The sequence below is a fragment of the Schistocerca serialis genome, chromosome 8 (assembly GCF_023864345.2).
Source record: "Schistocerca serialis cubense isolate TAMUIC-IGC-003099 chromosome 8, iqSchSeri2.2, whole genome shotgun sequence".
NCBI lineage: Eukaryota > Metazoa > Arthropoda > Insecta > Orthoptera > Acrididae > Schistocerca > Schistocerca serialis.
The window spans coordinates 438,896,685-438,916,087 of NC_064645.1; the positions used below are offsets into that span (position 1 = coordinate 438,896,685).

General features: G+C 44.0%; 1 protein-coding gene across 2 annotated transcripts in view; it reads left to right on the forward strand.

Annotated features, from left to right (window-relative positions):
- Positions 1-531: 531 nt before the first annotated feature.
- LOC126416598 (uncharacterized) overlaps positions 532-19,403 on the forward strand; it is a 393,195-nt gene continuing 374,323 nt past the window's right edge. Inside the window, exon 1 of one of the 2 annotated variants that reach the window (XM_050084354.1) lies at positions 532-1,345. In XM_050084354.1, coding sequence (XP_049940311.1) covers positions 1,297-1,345 — 49 coding nt within the window. In that variant the 5' untranslated portion in view covers positions 532-1,296. The remainder of the gene's footprint in view (positions 1,346-19,403) is intronic. The other variant, XM_050084353.1, reaches the window with a different exon arrangement.

Here is a 19,403-nt window from a genome sequence, read left to right on the forward strand (position 1 = left end):
GAATATATTGCTTCCCCCTACTTATACCTCCCGAGGAGACCACGAATGTAAAATTAGAGAGATTCGAGCGCGCACGGAGGCTTTCCGGCAGTCGTTCTTCCCGCGAACCATACGCGACTGGAACAGGAAAAAGAGGTAATGTGAGTGGCACGTAAAGTGCCCTCCGCCACACACCGTTGGGTGGCTTGCGGAGTATAAATGTAGATGTAGATGTAGAGGGTGGTGACAGTGAATGTGTATCGTAAATTGTAATGTGAGTGTGTGTGTGTGTGTCAGAGGGTGCAGGGAAGCGTTCCCCGCTCGGAAAGCGATAGATAAGTATCGACCGCTGGCGAAGCTCTCCCCTAGTTGTCCGCCGCGTGCGGACAGTGGGGCTGGAGCCTCGGCTTCCCGGCGAACTCGCGGGGCGCAAGCGCGCCGCCCGGCCGCGCAGGCTGTGGCCGCCGCGCCGACAGACGCCGACGACGACGCCGACGCCGACGCCGACGCCGACGCCACAGCAGTCAGCGCCGCTGCTCCTCCTCTGCCGGCCGGCAGTCGCGCCCGGGACCTCGTGGCGTCGCTGCGGCCACGCCGGCGCGCCTCCGTTTGCACTCGCACCGGGCAACGTTACTTCTCACACAGTATTACCTCGCACTCTACAGCTAACCACGAACGACAGTATTAGACTCTTGTTCTGCACAGTGTTATTGTTACCCTTAACCCATCATCTCTGAATTACCACTCACGGAAGTCTTTCAGATTATGCGGCTCCAAATTACGGCGAGTCTCACTCTGAGATCGGATAAGTAAATGATCTGCGTACCTCGCACATAGTTTGTTCAGAATAGACGTCTCTCTTGCAATTTTCTACTTTTACTTAGCGATTCGTTAGAAATTTCACTCTCACCTGCCTAATACTGATGCCGAAGACGACTTCTTGCTCTCGGTACGTATAAGACGTATTCCCTTGCCTTTCGCTACATCTGTGGATACACTTGCGCCAGCGACGCGGCAGAGGAAGATAGTTTCGCTCTCGGGACGAGCAGTCGACCTTGCGAACCCTTGGCACTGCTCCAGTCCCAGAAGTGTCAGTCTTGACGAACTGATAAAGCGGCTGCAGTCACGTGCGAAGGAGTCGGCATCGCTTAAGAGGGAATTATCTCGTACAGATATTGCTACTACTATAACAGTCGCGGATTGCTTGTGCTCGGGACAGACTTCTGCCTGCTGACATGTTACACAAGCACGCCATATATAGCGCCGCCTAGACTGCTGCCTACCTACCAGTCACACGACGTCTGACGGTTTCTGCAGATGGCCTCCTACCATCAGTTCCTGGGATTCGCGCTGCTCGCCTTGGCAGGTGAGTACGTTGTTGGATACACTCGTAACGCTTTTTCCGTACAATTAATACATTAGATGACGTTTTTATTATGACGAGGCACAGAGATGTGATGTGGTCTAAATTATATTGCTTTCGCCATTCGTTCTGGATACACTATTACAATTTTATCTGTGTAGCGCCGCGCGGGATTAGCCGAGTGGTCTGCGGCGCTGCAGTCATGGACTGTGCGGCTGGTTCCAGCGGAGGTTCGAGTCCTCCCTCTGGAATGGGTGTGTGTTTGTTCTTAGGATAATTTAGGTTAATTAGTGTGTAGGCTCAGGGACTGATGACCTTGGCAGTTAAGTCCCATAAGATTTCACACACATTTGAACATTTTGTCTGTGTAGCCATTGTTCTTGAAAAGTAATGCTTCTTGCAAGATACCTAATTTTGAAATGACAGTAGTAAATCACTTCTCAACTACTACAAGCCGAAATTATAATAGTGTATTCAGAAGGAAATAGCAACAATCAAATTGCGAAAGAATTATTATTTAGTCAATCATTCTTCCAGCCTAGTCTCATTGCTGTGAATATAGTGTAAATCCGAATCTTAGCAACAAAATTTGAGAGGCTTATTACAGCCGAGATATTCGTCACGACAGAACAGGAACTGTACGGTTGTTTAAAACAATTATTTATTCTTCAGTCTCAGTTGCAGTAATCTCTCGTGCAGTTCTTACACTGCCACAACTTCATCGACCTAAAAATGATCCAGAGAGGCCGAAGAGTGCCGTGTACCTAAAAATGTGCAACTGAAAGTGAAGAATAATGAGAATTGTTTAAAATGTCAGACGCTGTTAAGCAACAGTTTCTATTTTGGCATCAGCGCTCATTAGTCTCAAGGTGCTTGACTTTTGAAAACCTCAGCTGTAAAGTTTCAATAAATTCTCATAAAGAGATATTTCAAGTATATCCACTGTGATTATTTTATTCACATAAGTCATTGTTTTTAAATATTACTAGAGTAACGACATATTTTTAAAATCGTTAATTCCAGCCTAAATTTTATTATTAAAAATACCTCAGTGGTCATGGAACCTTGGTAACTTGCAAACTGAGTGCACTTATCAGTTACCAACGTTAGCAACTGCTATTTGCTGGCGATTTAACGAACATTACTGTGAAAGCTCTCAAAAATACAAATTAGAGGGTCCGCATTATTTCCGTTATGATACTAAAATTTGCATTACCAGTTTGTGAAGTAATGAAATACAACCTCAAACATTAACCTATGATTGGGCACAATATAAAATTAATTTTAGTGTTCTCTTAGTACAGTATGTAAAGAATGTTAATGATACCCCTTAACATTTTTGTCATCACGTAAATTCACTTATACAGTGGTGAGGGACACAACATTGTTTACTAGCTTAATGAATTATCCTCATTTACTTGTTTTGTCAACAACATCTTAAGCGCTCTTCGGTTCAGCAAAATGATCAGGATCTTTACCTTCGCAGTTATCCACATCAGCTTCACATTTGTAAAAATTGTTTCTGAATAGCATTTGCTCCATGAATATCGGATGTGTTGGTAGCACTAACAGCCGTGTTTTGGCACTTACCGCTGTTTACGTGCACACATTGTGACAAAGTTGACATTAGTGGGAGTCTGAAAATAGTGGCAGAGCTGACATTTTTCGGTTTATCGCAAAGCAAGCAATATAAGTAAACCACGACACATACCATGTTTTCAATGCAATAAACCTGTTTTTCATAGTGGTGCCTTAAGCAGTCCTCTTCACATGGACGGGGAGCTGGTGACGTCATGGGGGGGGGGGGGGGGGGAGGGGAATCCATGTCTCACTACATTGAGGAGCGCGAAATGAAGAATGTGCCGTGCCAGACTTTTGCCTCGTGGAGTGGTTCAAAAATGGTTCAAATGGCTCTGAGTACTATGGGACTTAACTACTGAGGTAATCAGTCCCCTAGAACTTAGAACTACTTAAACCTAACTAACCTAAGGACATCACACACATCCATGCCCGAGGCAGGATTAGAACCTGCGACCGTAGCGGTCACGCGGTTCCAAACTGACGCGCTTAGAACCGCACGGCCACACCGGCCGGCTCGTGGAGTGGTATATGGTCAATGAAATGCAGCATCGTTTCTTATAACACAAGCAGATTTGTGAGCCGCCATATTGAATTAAATTAAACAACGTGTTTATTGGGTTTTCTTTATCATAGAGTACTTGATATGAATATAAGCTGTTTCCAAGCGTCTGCAAAGTGAGTATCTTTTGAAAACGTGTCATTTTGACTGCGATTTGTTGTAGTAAAGCTACATGAAACTACATATCGGTAGATAATGGCGTCCTGTATTCGATGTTTTAGTGTTATAGCTTGTGTGCTATGCAAGTACACCATTTGAATGCTTCGGTACCATCGTGATCTATCGAAAAATCGTTTTGATGCAATTTGTCGCAATTAAATATCAGTTAATGACAGTTGTAGAAACAGTCTTTACGCTGAAACTTCCTGGCAGATCAAAACTGTGTGCTTGACTGAGACTCGAATTCGGGACCTTTGCCTTTCGCGGGCAACTGCTCTGCCATCTGAGCTACCCAAGCACGACTCAGGCACGGTCCTCACAGCTTTACTTCTGTCAGTACCTCGTCTCCTACCTTCCAAACTTTACAGAAGCTCTTCTACGAACCTTGGAGAACTATCACTCCCGGAAGAAAGGATATTGCGGAGACATGGCTTAGCCACGGCCTGGAGGATGTTTCCAGAATGAGATTTTCACTCGGCAGCGGAGTATGCGCTGATATGAAACTTCCTGGCAGATTAAACCTGTGTGCCGGACCGAGACTCGAACTCGGGACAAGTAGTGCACTTGCCCGCGAAAGGCAAAGGTCCCGAGTTCGAGTCTCGGTCCGGCAGACAGTTTTAATCTGCCAGGAAGTTTCATATCAGCGCACAGTCCGCTGCAGAGTGAAAATCTCATTCTGGAGTCTTTACGCTGTCTACACCACACGAGAAGGTCTCTCGTTGTGATGAATCTGTAGATAAGTTGATGGCGACTTAAGCTGAAAATAAGAAAGTAGTTAGTTCGCGTTCACCTCCTTCGGCTTTTTCTTTTAATTTTCAGGGTCTTTCTTATTCATTTAATAGAAATAGAATGTCAAAAGTCAATGTTATTTGTTATAAATAATGTAAGTCCTGCAATACTTGTTGCAGTCTGCCTTCGTAACGAAACGGTAGCGTTACCGCTTACCACCCAGGGGTCCTGAGTTCGATTCCCGGCAGGGGACTGGGTGTTGTGTGACCATCATCATTGACTCGCAACTCGCCGAAGTGGCGTCAACTAAAAAGGACTTGCAATATGGCGGCCGAACTCCCCCGAATTGGGCCTCTCGGCAACAACGCCATACGATTATTTCTTTTTCTTTTTTTTTTTCCTTGTTGCAAAGGCCAACGGCTGGAATGTTTCCCCAGTGGCCAGAGATGTATACGTAACTACTTCTCTACGTCTGGAACCAAACAAAAGATACACACTGGAAGCTATACGTAAAATGTAGGTGGAGGAGGCAGGAAAGGAAATCATGATACTGATGTCAGCTGCATTGGGACATTACTCGGAATCAGTGGCTACTAGTGATAATGTGTACCAGACTAGGATGAAAACCTGGGACCTCCTGTTTGCTAGGCAGGTGGGTTAACCACAGCGCCATCCGTGACACAGCGCTATCGGAACTGCGCGGGTTATCTCGGGACGCCCCAGCGCCTCAGCGCCATCTAATCGCAGTCCCTCTTCTTTTCCTGCATGCTCGCTACTCTGAGATTCCAAAAGGAGGTTGGACGGACTTGTGCATCCGCACTGAAGAACGTGGATCCATTCCTCATCTAGGGGACTCAGCTATATGAATGTGTGGTGTCTGTTCTTTCGGACATATATACCCCGGAAGTTTTTGCACTTATGAAACTTTACGTGAAATGTATATACGTCTGAGTTTTTCATTAGCTCATGTCTGTATCTTATCGGTAAATTTCTTTTTCAGTTATGGTGTGCAGTTTCGAAAAAACTTTCTGCTCCATTCAAATGAAGCTATGAAACGAATCTCGATCTTGAAATCTATGTGATGAAGAATGCTATTTCAGAGTGCTGGTAGTCGATTCAGCACCGAGAATACGGATGTTATGCATGCGAAAACTGACATTAGACTTTATACCTAAACTCCATTCAATTTAAAACCGAAAAGTGATGAAAATTCGTTTGAGTTAGGAGGGATGTTGATGAAAAACACACGCTATTTCAAAAATGCACCAAATCCACAGTTTTGGGGATATGGCAATGAAATTTTGTACCACGCTTTACATGAAAGTGACACATTTACATATAAAATCCTTTGATTATGTATATTCAACTTTTTTTGAATGAAATATGAAGTTTTATTTAAAAAAAATAATATATGTTCCTTTTTCTCAGAAAGTATTCAAGAGATTTCTACAAAACTTTCTCTGCTTCATCTCTTTATATGTTGTAAGCTTCCCTCATGAGGGTTTTGGAATAGGTCAAATAGGAAAATTTTCATAATTTTTAATCATAATTCTCAGAAATTATTCAAGAGATTTCTACAAAAATTTCTCTGCTTCATCTCTTTATATGTTGTAAGCTTCCGTCATGAGGGTTTTGGAATAGGTCAAATAGGAAAATTTTCATAATTTTTAGTTATAATTCCACAAGTGCTATTTTAAATTCATGCAAAATTCCAAGCACTTTGCCACATATCTCAGCTTGCAATCAGAATTGCAAAATTTGCTCTTGAGAAGAAGTTTATTAGGTTTACAGAAATATGTGTACAAAATTTCATAATTCTAGGATGCATAGCATCTGAGGAAGAGGTACATAAACTTTAAAAAACTAAATTTTCAGGAAACGTAATTTAAAGTTCAGCCTAACTTTTTCCTTATGTCACTTCTTCAGAAGGCACCACATTTGTACTCTGTGTCGTCTTTCCCTTCAACGCTTCTCTTCTGGTTTTTTGTTGCCTGTCTTCTTTCCTTTACTAGGTCTTCAACTGACTTTTCAGCTACAGAGACGCGATGTAAATCTATTTTTCTCAGTATGTCTTGAGTGAAATTTCCTATCTTGAAACCCATTCTTTCTAGTACAGTCATCCTCCCGATGTTCCCGTCATTAAGTGCAATAACTGCATCATAAGTTGCAATTCTGGCAACTGTAGCAGATGCAAATGTGTTTTTAGGGCATTGTTTCCATATTAGTGAATTTAGAGACTCATTTGGATTTTGGGTTTTGCCGTCAACACACTTTTTGAGAAGTGCCGGATCGGCCAGAGATGACCTACAAAACCAAAGAGTATGTATCAAGGCCTTTTAGATGTATCCCGCACACGTTTGGTTGAAAGTAATACACATAATCGTTGATCACTGAGCTGGTATTGAAGTGCTGCTTAGAAACGTGGGCGTCGCAGGGAGGCCGCTTCACACTTTTAATTAACTTATAGGCACTTTGGATGCGATTTCAACGTTGAAACTTTGGGAACTTATTGTCCATGAGTTGTACTAACAAATAAAAAATAAATCGAAAATTGACATTTTGGTCAATTTCATCAACATCTCCCCTTAACGAATAACTTGTGCTATGTATCACAGATCGTTGGACAGCGTTATGTACTGTTTCTCTGTCAGAAATTCGCTTTTCCAGCCATCGACGAGTCCAGAATCTTCTTCACAACTTTCTCCGCTCTTCTTCGACAATTGCTGACAGAGTTAACGCAGCTGTTTCACGCACGTCCGATTTCGTGAGGAAACTGTGTGGTCTGCGAGCCAAATAAAGCCGACAACGGCTGCCGGAGAGCGCTCAGGGAGCAAATCTCGTTAAGCAGCTCGTACCGTGTGTCGACGGCCCTCTCTCTCGTGAACCCGGATGTCGTGTCAGTTCACGCCGCGTTAGTTCCCTCGTTCCGTGTGAGGGCGGCTTAACTGTCGAGTCGAGATCTTTATTTATCTTTGTATCTCTGTTGCACAGAAAATACGTGCGTAACACTGCAAATGCCGACGGTTGTGTAGTCTGCCTTGTTCGCAAAGAAAATTCATCTACATCTACATCATACTCCGCAAGCCACCTAATGGTGTGTGGCGGAGGGTACTTTCGGTACCACTATCTGGTCCCTCCAACCCTGCTCGACTCGGGAATACGAGATGCGACACTAAAGTAATGAGACTGATGTGAAAAAAAAAATGTTGCTTACCATTTTAGTCAAGATTAGTGTAGGCTCCTTCAAAGTAGTTCCCTTCTGATTGCACATTTTCCAGCGCTTCTGTCATTGATTGTAAAATTTCTGGAACTCATCTTCTGTAATATCCTCCAAGACCCTCGTCACAGCTTCTTGGACGTGTTGTTTGAAAATGGTGTTCCTTGACCGCCGTTTTGACTCTTGGAAATAGAAAAAAGTGGCACGGAGCGGTATCTGGTGAATAAGGTGGCTGTGGTAGTACTGAAATTTGTTTTGAGGTTAAAAATTGCTGTACTGACAGAGCAGTATGGGATGGCGCATTATCGTGATGCAGAATCCAATTATCAGCAATGTTGACACGGACACGAAGATCGCTTTTACGAAGTCTTTCTAAAATTTCTTTGTAGTAATATTGGTTTATGGTTTGTCCAGGAGGGACCCACTTTTTATGAACAATTCCCTTGGAATCAAAGAAGCACACAAGCAGGCATTTCACTTTTGACTTTGACATGCGAGCTTTGTTAGGTCTGGGTGATCCATTTGAGCACCATTGCGAACTTTCGCGTTTTGTCCCTGGATCGTACTGAAAAAACCAACTTTCATCACCAGTGATAACGCGACTCAACAATTCTGGATTGATTTCCGTTCGCTCTAACAGATCGGCTGCCACATTTTTCCGTGTTTCTCCGTGTTGTGATGTGAAATTTTTGGGAACCATTTTTGCACAAATCTTTTTCATACCAAGATCTTCAGTTATTATTAGACGAACCGTTTCTCGATTGATGTTCAGTTCTTCTGCAGTCATTCTCACGGATAATCTTCGATCAGTCGTAGGAGTTCACGCACCCTGGTCAAGTTCGCATCCGTCCATGCGGTTGATGGTTGTTCACTGCGGTCTTCATCTTCAACATTCGTTCTGCCTTCACTAAACATTTTATGCCAACGAAAAACTTGAAGTCTTGACATAACCTCCTCTCCAAAATCCTTCTGAAGCTTACCGTAAGTTGTCGTCGCGTTTTCACCCAATTTAACGGAAAAAGAAATGGCATACCGTTGCGCAATATTATGCGGTTCCATCTCCATGACGAGAGGCACAAACGCGTGTTAACTTATTACAGCACAACTCACGACTGAGCAGTTGCATCGATGTGCCGCTTGGACTAGAAGCAGCTTATAGACCAAGGTCAAAGATATTGGGCCTATGCAAGCCTGCAGGGTTGCCACATCTTGCAAAGAAAATCCGTCTTATTACTTTACTGTCGCACCTTGTAGTTTGTGGGAAGAATGATTGTTGGTAAGCCTCTATATTGGCTCTAATTTTTCGAATTTTCTCCTCGTGGTCATTACGCGAAATGTATGTGGGGGGAAGTAATATGTTGTCTGACTCCTCCTGAAAAGTGCCATTCCGAAATTTCAATAGTAAATCTCTCCGTGATTCCATTCACTCCCATTACTTGCTGCTAAAGCTTGCATTCGTTACTGTTCGATTTTGCCACTGGTTTGTTTGTAGCAGTGTCAGCTGTACATGGACAGTGGTATGCAGCACTATAGATACGCCGATGAGCCGAAACATTATGACCACCTGTTTAATGGCGTGTTTTTGCACTTTTCAAACACAGTACAACAGGTAATTTGCTTAGCATGAATTCTGCAAGTCCTTGACGGTATTCCAGAAGTATGTGACACCACATGTCTATGCACAGGTCAACCATTCCCTCAAATTACGGGATGGTGGTTCACAGGCACACAGCTGGCAGCTGATATGTGTTCCAGTGCGTACAGATCAGGCAAATTTACTGGCAGAGATATCAGTGTGATTGAATGCAATGCCCCGCACACCACTGTACATGATTCTGACCTCGCAACAAGGACAGTTATCCTTTTGGAAGATATCACCACCGTAGGGCCAGACGTCAAGCATGAAGTGATGCAGGTGGTCCGCAATAATGTTCACGTATTTCACTGTTGTCATGATGCGTTCGATTACTCCTACAGATCCCATAGAAGTCGAAGTCAATGTACCCAATAGCACAATTCTGCCCTCACCGTCATGCATCTGATGCATGATTACTGCAGCCGTGTAAGGACCCAGCCACCGGCCTGGTGTAGCAACAAATGTGATTCACTCGACAAGCATCACGTTTCTATTGATCCACGGTGAAAACTCAGTCGTCATAACTCACGATGTCGTTGGGTCTACACAGGAGTATGTAGGGGTGGTGGTGGTTGTTGGGATGTTTAAGGGGGACTAAACTATGTAGGGGTCGTATGATGTGGAGCTCCACCCATCAGGTTAGCTGAGAGCGCTAATGCACTGCTTCCTGGCCTCGGGTAGGTGCACTGGCCCCGAATCGAATCCCCCCGTCGGATTACCGTCGTTGGTCGGTGTGCCGGCCAGCTGGGATGTGGTTTTTATGCGGTTTTCCACATCCTGCTAGGTTAATGCCGGGCTGGTCCCCACGTTCCGCCTCAGTTACACGACTCGTAGACATCTGAACACGCTCGCACTATTCCATTACTTACACTCGACGGGGACAGCAGTGGTACACTAATTCCATCCCGGGGGGGTATGGGGTGGCGGCAGGTAGGGCATCCGGCCGCCCCTTTCCACTAACCTTACCAAATCCGTTCCTAACAATGCCGACCCTGCCTCAGCGTGGGACATGGCAGCAGTGATAGAAAGAAAGAAGGAAGAAAGTATGATGTGGAGCTCCATGTTGAACAATGGCCTTTGAACTGTGTGTTTCGAAACACTTATACCTGCCCCAGCATTGCACTCTGTCGTAGATCTGCCACAGATCGCTGCCTATCCTGGTTACACAGTGGGGTTCCTCCAACCTCTGCGGTCTGTGGTGAGACGTGGTTGTCCAATGCCATACGACCTACTCGTTATTCCACCATCCTTCAACCACTTTCCATAGGTGCTCGCGACAGTAGAACGCCAACAGGCCGTTTCAGAGATTGTCGTTTCCAACTGCTGTGGCACAACAATGTGCCCTTTGTCAAAATTACTTATATCAGTTGATTTCCGCGTTTGCGGCCCGTATCTTCACAATAATGTCTGCCCTTTCGTCTCTCTTCGGTTTACATTCTTTCCTTACTGCGTCGCGTGCCCCCAGCACCACCAGGAGTCATTCAACCTCGCGGTGGGCAGTGGTCATCAGTGTAGGTCACGAAGATACAGATGTAAAATTATTGCGAAATGATTGTTGTCGCAACGGGAGCAACTGGGCACAGCTCCTCCAGAGTATATAGTGAAGTCGTACAAGAGGTGTGTATCGGCCAACACTGCATAAATAAAAACGTAAGTAAAGTCTTACGACATTGTTTGCTGGGACACCACGTAGCGCAGGTTCAGCCGACTAATTGGAAATTTTTTCTGTCCCTCTACGCACCTTCCCTTCGTGAAGTCCGAAAATTGTATGTTTGAGTGTTTCTGATAAGTGTAGGTGACTGTCAGGGACAATTAGTAAAAATAGTCAAGATCGGAGAATACCTCATTCATGAAAATGATCGGTTTCGACACGTGCAATCGGCCACCTTCATATTACGAGCACCATTCGGCCCAAGCTGTTCACAACAACGATAGCTCAAGCCAAACGGTAATCAAGATCTGAAAGATGGCCGATTAAAAGTGCCGAAACCAATCATTTTAATATATGAGATATTCTCCGATCTTGACTATTTTTACTAATTGATGACCAAAAAGAGATCGCTGTTACCTTCTTAGTACGTTGGCTAAACCTACAGCAGTAATGGAGTGTGTGTGTGTGTGTGTGTGTGGTGAGGTGTCATGTTTGTGTTGCATGACGATGGCAGAAGGAGGAGTGTGGATCCTGTCGAGTAGTACCAAGGTGGTCGCAGCGCTTAACGTCCCCATCTGACGATGAGATCACCATCTGTCGCATACCCTCTGTTCAGGACACAATGCGGAGAGGTTTGGTATTTAATCGAAGTCTGGTGATCAGTGAATTTACGCCACCACCCCTCAAATGTGTGTGAAATCTTATGGGACTTAACTGCTAAGGTCATCAGTCCCTAAGCTTACACACTACTTAACCTAAATTATCCTAAGGACAAACACACAAACCCCTGCCCGAAGGAGGACTCGAACCTCCGCCGGGACCAGCCGCACAGTCCATGACTGCAGCGCCTAAGACCGCTCGGCTAATCCCGCGCGGCCACCACGCCTCTTCCCTTATGGCGTAAAAGCAAAGCAGGTAACGGCACGAATGGCACACAGGCTGTCTCCCATCCAAGTACTGGTCACGCCCAATGTTGTTTTACTTCTGTTGTCTGACGATAACAGGCGTATTCAGCGATGCTTCTCAATGCTAAACGTACCCTTCGCTGCGCATCACTATCAACATACAACTGGTAAAACAAACTCAGCAATCCCAAATGCATGATTGGGAGCAAAGAGTAAAGTGGACATTACTATTGTCAACAGCAAATATCGTGAGCTAACGGAACTGGTCCCAAACAAGACACACAGCACCTGCCGTGCGGATATTTTCGGTGAAACGCAGATACGAAGCAAATGGGGGAGGGGGGGGGGGCGGGGGGAGGGGGTAGGTGATAAGACCCTTTGCAAACACCGGAAAGAGCCGTCGGAGGTCACGGATCCCTCACTCCAAAATACTCAGAAAATTTCCCCAGATTGCATCCGAAATCTCCCACTCTGTACTCCTCCTGACGGTTCATCAGTTAGTGAATCGAACTATCATTTTCTTTTATGTTACTTTCATATTTATGACAGTATTAAAACTTTAAACTATGCTTAAAGGCGTTTTGATTCTCAGAGCAATAACACTGGCGTGTAGTACAAATAGGTTTAACATGTACAGTAGGCATGCGCTGCGAATACCAAAAAAAAAAAAAAAAAAGTTCTGTCATATTGGAAGTTTGTACCAAGCCTGGCTTCGAACACAGCACTTTGCTCTCAGCTATCCTGTGCATTAGCCTAAGTTACAAGGTTCCTGGACTGACACATAGTTTTAATCCACCGCAAGGTTTTGGAGCGGCGGAAACTTTGCTTGGACTCTCGGGATCATTCTGGAATTTTAAATTAATTTAGCCTCTGGTTTTAGGTTGGGAACACCATCTGGAGCACGTGTTTCTAGGTTTATGAAACCTTTTTCTCTCCGCTTACATGTTCGCGATTGCTTGTCGCACTTGTGTAGCGATATAAATTTTTTTTTTCGAAAACCAAGTAGAATAAATAAAATTTAACAAACCAGGGAACATTTGCACCGAGAGCTATTTATATTCTAGAAACATACAGCCTGACTCAAAAAGCCTCTGTTAGAGTCTTGAAAGTACATTGTACTGTAGTGAACTTATACTTTGACAGATTAAAACTGTGTGACTGGCCAGGACTCGAACCCGGAACCTTCGCATGCACTGTTATGGCCGACTGGGATGTCCATATGCGAATCACGGCCTGCCCTCACAAGTCCATCCCATCAAGGCAAGTTTCCGTGTTAATTTTCCGATCCGGCACCTAGATTTCATCTTTCAGGAGTCACTTGTATTGAAGTCCACCACCACTGAAACCAAAATTAAGAATTTAGTGCATCACACCCGAAATCAGCATCCATTAAATATTAATGCCAGGGGTGACTACAGTTGCTGAGCATTTTGGCATTATATCAAGATTACAAGGCGGTTAGAAACATGAGCTTATAAGACTATTCTTTTAAAAATATAGAATGTCCGGGAAGCAGGGATGAATATTAAAGTGCTATAGAATTTATTGAAAATGTAATTTTTTTCTTAACAAACACATTAAGTAACTTCTCCCATTTATCTATATGAAAAATTATATCCTCCATATGACCACCCAAGGCCGCTTGGCAAAGAGCAATGCAATTAATTAAAGTTCTCGGTGACGCGTTGACAAACATCTGGTGGGATGCCGTTAATAATCCTTTTAACTTCATCCTTCAATTGGTGTACTGTTTGTGATTTGTTTAAATAACTTCTGATTTCACAGATACCCTCAAAAAAGTCACTAGGAGTAAGATCGCATGATCTAGCAGGCCATTCCTGTTTGCCACGCAGAGAGACAATATTTTGACGAATCTTTTCATTCAGCAGAGCAGTCGTTTCGCGGAATCTGTGACATGCCGCAGCATCTTGATGAAACCAAAAATAGTCATTTTCATCAACAAGAGGGAAAAACCAATCAGAAAGCATGTTCCGGTAACGGTCGCCGTGTATAATCTCGGTAGCTCCCTCACCATTTTCAAAAAAGTACTGGCCGATCATTCCTCCTGCACAGAACCCACACCACACTGTCGTGCGTCGTGGATGCAACTCATCTTCCACAGTCACTCGCGGATTTCAGTTACCCCATATTCTGCAGTTCTGCTTACTAACATACCCACTAACGTGGAAGTGTGCCTCATCTGAGAAAATTATTCTTTGTGTGACGTTCTCGTTCTCCCCTTGTCAATCCAAGACCTGTTGAGCAAATCGATGTCTCTTTCCATGATCTGTAGGCTTCAACTCTTGTGTATGTTGAATCTTGTACGCACGCATTTTCAGATCTTTTGAAAGGGTCTGATGCACTGAACTTGGTGATAAATTCAGTTGTTATGCTCGTCGGCGAACCGGTTTTCTGAGGCTTGGGGTCACATTGTCACGCAAGACAGCAACGTTTTCTTGTTTCGAACAGAACGCGGTCGTCCAGTTTTCTTAACGTTTGAAACAGAAACCGTGGTCTCAAATTTCCGAATCAACTTCCGAAGTGATGATTCGGTTGGAGCAGCATTACGTCTGAGTATTACGCAATTCACGAACGGTTGCAGCGGGACTTCCACCGTTTTTGTAATGATTTTTTATCACTTGGACACGTTACTCAGTTGTCATCTGCTCCATGACGGAAATAAACATCAAACAACAATGGTCAGCACACAAAAGCTATCAGACTACTAATAATGAAAGAAACACGGCTGCCAACTGTCATATGACAAAATGGGGCAAACTTTAAACTCTTCCTTACTTCCCGGCCACCCGTATTTTGTCGATAGCTCGGAATTCGTGTCTACTACGAGTCGGAAACCAATCTCCGTAACTGAGGTCGCTAATTCATGTGTTTGCGGTGGTGTTCGACTCGGAGATAAGCCGGTTCGAATCCTGGTGCTGACAACTTTCCATTGCCAGTTTTTGGCTGGCGAGAAGGGGAGACAATGTCACGTTGAGTCCTTGGCACTAGTTCTTTGCGTCAGTTTCCTGATTTAAATTCCAAATCTCTCCACAGTGCCACATGAAGTGATCCGTCGGTCGAATGGGGATGTTAGGCTCGCCCTCCCCCCCATCCCCCCCTCCCCTTCCTTGATGTTATTCACGAGTGGTAGTCTGCGTGCCGGAACCGCTTTTCACCCTCTCCCTTCCCTTCATCCATAACAAAATTCCAACATGACAATGGACAAGCGCACATCAGAGTCGTCCACACGAGACAAATACACGCTTGAGGCGTCATAACAGATCTAAAGAAGGCAATGGCAAACCACCTCCACAAGGAGCCGACGGGTAGGTAACCGGCAGCCAGCGAGAAGGGATGCGGAAGACCGACCGGTTACAATCGATCTCGGAAATTTGGTATTGTATAAGCGGTAGTTTCCGGTATATGTTCGCTCTCGATTGTAACAATTTTTTTCACTTTTTACTAATAACCGTGTAAGAAACTGGCATATTAATTTGTCATAGCAGCGGTGAAATTTTTCGACTTTAAATGAAACTGTTACTAAAAGAGAGTAATGTTTATTCGTGAAACTTCCACTGCTTTGAAATATTGAGTTATTATGAAAACTGGGAAAAGCGATCAGCACTTTAATAACAATGCCTGAAGTTAAAAACTAGCAACAACATGACTTAAGAATCATTATAGCGTTTCAGTAAACGATGTACCTATTGCCGTGTGGCGTGGCCTACTACACAGTACGTGGTATGTGCAATACGCAAGACTTCCCCCCCCCCCCCCCCCACCGGGGGTGTAGAGTAGTAAACAGACGCGCAAAACGATACAGGTATAGGCATGCGTATTCAAACACAGAGGTGTGTAAACAGGCAGAATATGGCGCTGCGGTCGGCAACACATATATAAGACAACAAGTGTCTGGTGCACTCGTTAGATTGGTTACTGCTGCTACAATGGCAGGTTATCAAGATTTAAGTGAGTTTGAATGTGGTGTTTTAGTCGGTGCAAGAGCAATGGGGCACAGCATCTGCGAGGTAACGATGAAGTGGGGATTTTCCCGTATGACCATTTCAAGAGTGTACTGTGAATACCAGGAAACCGGTAAAATATCAAATCTCCGCCATCACTGCGGCCGGAAAAAGATACTGCCAGACCAGGACCAACGACGAATGAAGAGAATCGCTCAATGTGACAGAGGTGCAACCCTTCCGCAAAGTGCTGCAGATTTCAATTCTTGGCAATCAACAAGTGTCAGCGGGCGAACCATTCATCGAAACATCATCGATATGGGCTTTCGGAGCCAAAGGCTACTCGTGTACCCTCGATGATTGCACAACACAAAGCTTGGCGCCTCGCCTGGCCCCAACACCGACAATGGATTGTTGATGACTGTAAACATGTTGCCCGGTCGGACGAGTGTCGTTTCAAATTGTATCGGGCGGATGGACGTGTAACGGTATGGAGACAACCTCATGAATCCATGAACCCTGCATGTCAGCAGGAGGTTGTTCAAGTTGGTGGAGGCTCTGTAATGGTGTGAGGCGTGAGCAGTTGGAGTGATATGGGATACATGATACGTCTAGATACTACTCTGACAGGTGACACCTACGTAAGCATCCTGTCTGATCACCTGCATCCATTCATGTCCATTGTGCATTCCGAGGAACTTGGGCAATTCCAGCAGGACAATGCGACACCCCACATATCCAGAATTGCTACAGAGTGTTTCCAGGAACACTCTTATGAGTTTAAACACTTCTGCTGTCCACCAAACTCGCCAGACGCGAACGTTCAGAAAAGATCTAGACCCCCTGGTACCCTTACGGATCTATGGACAGCCCTGCAAGATTTATGGTGCCTATTCCCTCCAACTCTAATTCAAACATTAGTCGGGTCCATGCCACATCGTGTTGCGGCACTTCTGTGTGCTCGCGCGGCTCTATAAGATATCAGGCAGGTGTAACAGTTTCTTTGGCTCTTCTTTGTATATGGAAGCGTGGTGTCTGTTCTTCTGGACATGACCGAAAGAAGGCATATCACGCATTTATATAACTGATACGCCTGATTGGACAATAGATCCACCTTCTCCAGTGGGGATACACAGATACGTCCGATCTACTGAGGGAATCTCATAGTAGCGAACATGGAGTGAATGGACAGGGACTGCGATCAGGTGCCGCTCGGTGTGAATGTGGATCGGTCGTGAGGCGTGCCGAGATCGCACAGTTGCGATACGGCTTTGTCCCGGATGGCGCAGTGGTTCTGTCACCTGCCTAGTAGTCAGGAGATGTCGTGTTCGAATCCCGGTTCGGTATACATTTACACTCGTGGCCGCTGATACCGCGTAACGTCCCACTGCAGCTGACAGCAGTACTGCGCTTCCGTTTACGTATACAGCAGTTTCTCTCTGTCGTCCTGGGACATCAGTTGTATTGCAGAATGAAATCATCCTTAGTACAGAAATATTTTAAGGAGTCTGGTAGCAATGAACTACAATGTTCCGTTTATCTTGAAAGCTTAAAGACGGGAACAGGCACAACAAAATTGCGAAGTCATGTAAGGAAAAAATATCCACAAAATTTATTGTAAGAGAAGGTAAATTTTATTGATGTACGTCTAATTTTATTGCCGTTCTATAAACTATGGACAATAACTGAACCCTTAATTTTGTACTCGCTTCAGGATGAAAACTTAACCATTCAAAATTGACGATGCAGGTCATCAACTTGTGACGTCCCGCTTTCGCCGCGTCAATCTCTTTCACCATAGGAATCTTTGACTGACACAGTGATATTTCTGCTGCTGCCTCAACTCCATATCGATCGTGATGTCCTACTCCTGCACGTTTATTAAAAATTTTCGGCCTTTGTTCTTAGTCTTTGTTTATTACTGCAAGTAATATCAATAAAAAACCTAAAATCGTTTATTTCAGAAACGAATTATTTTGAGTGCTTTTGACAGGAGACGGAAAGAACTGAAACCGGATGTTTAGCGATAAGCGCCATCCCTATTCTGCCCATGACGCGTTTTCGGATATTCGTCATTCTGTTGCTCGCATTATTCTAGTTCGGCTTCTGTGTAATACAGCCAATATATGTTAAATTCAAGTGACTTAGACTTCTAAACTTTTTAAATTGAATCATGAAAGAACGGATTCATTAACTCAGTGTTACCGAAACAACTCATGTCTACGCGATCAATCATCAAAAGTGTTTTTGGACAAATATTTAAAAGATGTTGGATATTGCTTTTGGATATTAACACACTAAATTTTAAACGCTGTAATGACACACCTGTGGCCACAAATCGCAAAGTTGCGGCAAACTGCTTGTTGACTGGGATTGCCTGTTCCATTTCCGTATGATTTTTTTCTATTCTCTATTTCTTCTACTTCGTCTTCTTTCATCACCGTTTTTCATCATCCGTCTCCTAAGTATCCAGCTATCTTTTCCTTGGTCTTCCTAGGGATCTTGTACCTAAAAGTTTAAAATTTAAGGCTGGTTTGGTAGTTTTGAATCCGGCATTTTTTGTAAATGTTCTAGCCAGCTTTGTCGACTAGAACTGACCTTCTCTTTTATAGCATATATCCAAAGCTCAGCCCCTATGTCTTCGTTTTTTAGTCTATCTGACCTTGTACTGCCCTTAACTCGTTTTAGAAATTTCATTTCTACCGCTTGGATCCTACTTCCTTTCTTTTTAGTCATTGTCCAGGTTTCGGTTCCTAATAGCAAGTGGCTGTTACTTTATAAAACTTGATATATGTGTCTTTTCTCGCTATATTTCTTAATGTTCTATTGACTGTTCCGCATATCATTTGATATTTCTGCAGTCAGTTGTCAATGTCGAATTCAGTTTGGTAGTTTATAATATTTCCAAGGTGACTGAAGTGACTAACTTGTTCAGTGGGCTTTTTCCCCTTTATGCTCTTGGTTCTCGGCGTTTGTGTCCCCTTGAAAGCCATCAGTTTTGTTTCTGGAATGGATTTTTCCTATTACTTTCTTTAGAAATCTGATTCAGTCCATGGATGGTTCTTTGTAGCGAGGTTTTGTCATCCTGTACAATCGCAAAGTCGTCTGCAAAATGCATCGTATTAAAAATATGTTATGTGATAATCTCAAATCAGGATCAATTTGTTGTTTTCATGTTTTAATCATATCGTCAGTGTATATATTTTCTATTCTTTCTGGTCTAACTGTTCGGAAATAATTCTTGTCCATTATGAAAACTGCAGCTGTTGGCACCGAAGGTAATTTATAACGAATTAACTGTAGCTAGTTTGGTTTTGTAGGCGTTTATTTTTGCGTGATGACATTTCGAGATGCTTGGCATCTCTTCTTCAGATCTTTAGATTTATTTACGTGTCATGAACATTGCTTCCTTACTAACGCCCTTGCATAATTTTAAAAAGGAAATTTTTAAGGCTGCTATTGTACAACATCGTAAGTAAAGAAACAATATTCAAATGGCGCTAAGCACTATGGGGCTTAACGTCTGAGGTCCTCAGTCCCCCTAGACTTAGAACTACTTAAACCTAACTGAACTAAGGACATCACACACACCCATTTCCGAGGCAGGATTCGAACCTGCGACCGCAGCAGCAGCGCGGTTCCGGACTGAACCGCTTAGAGCC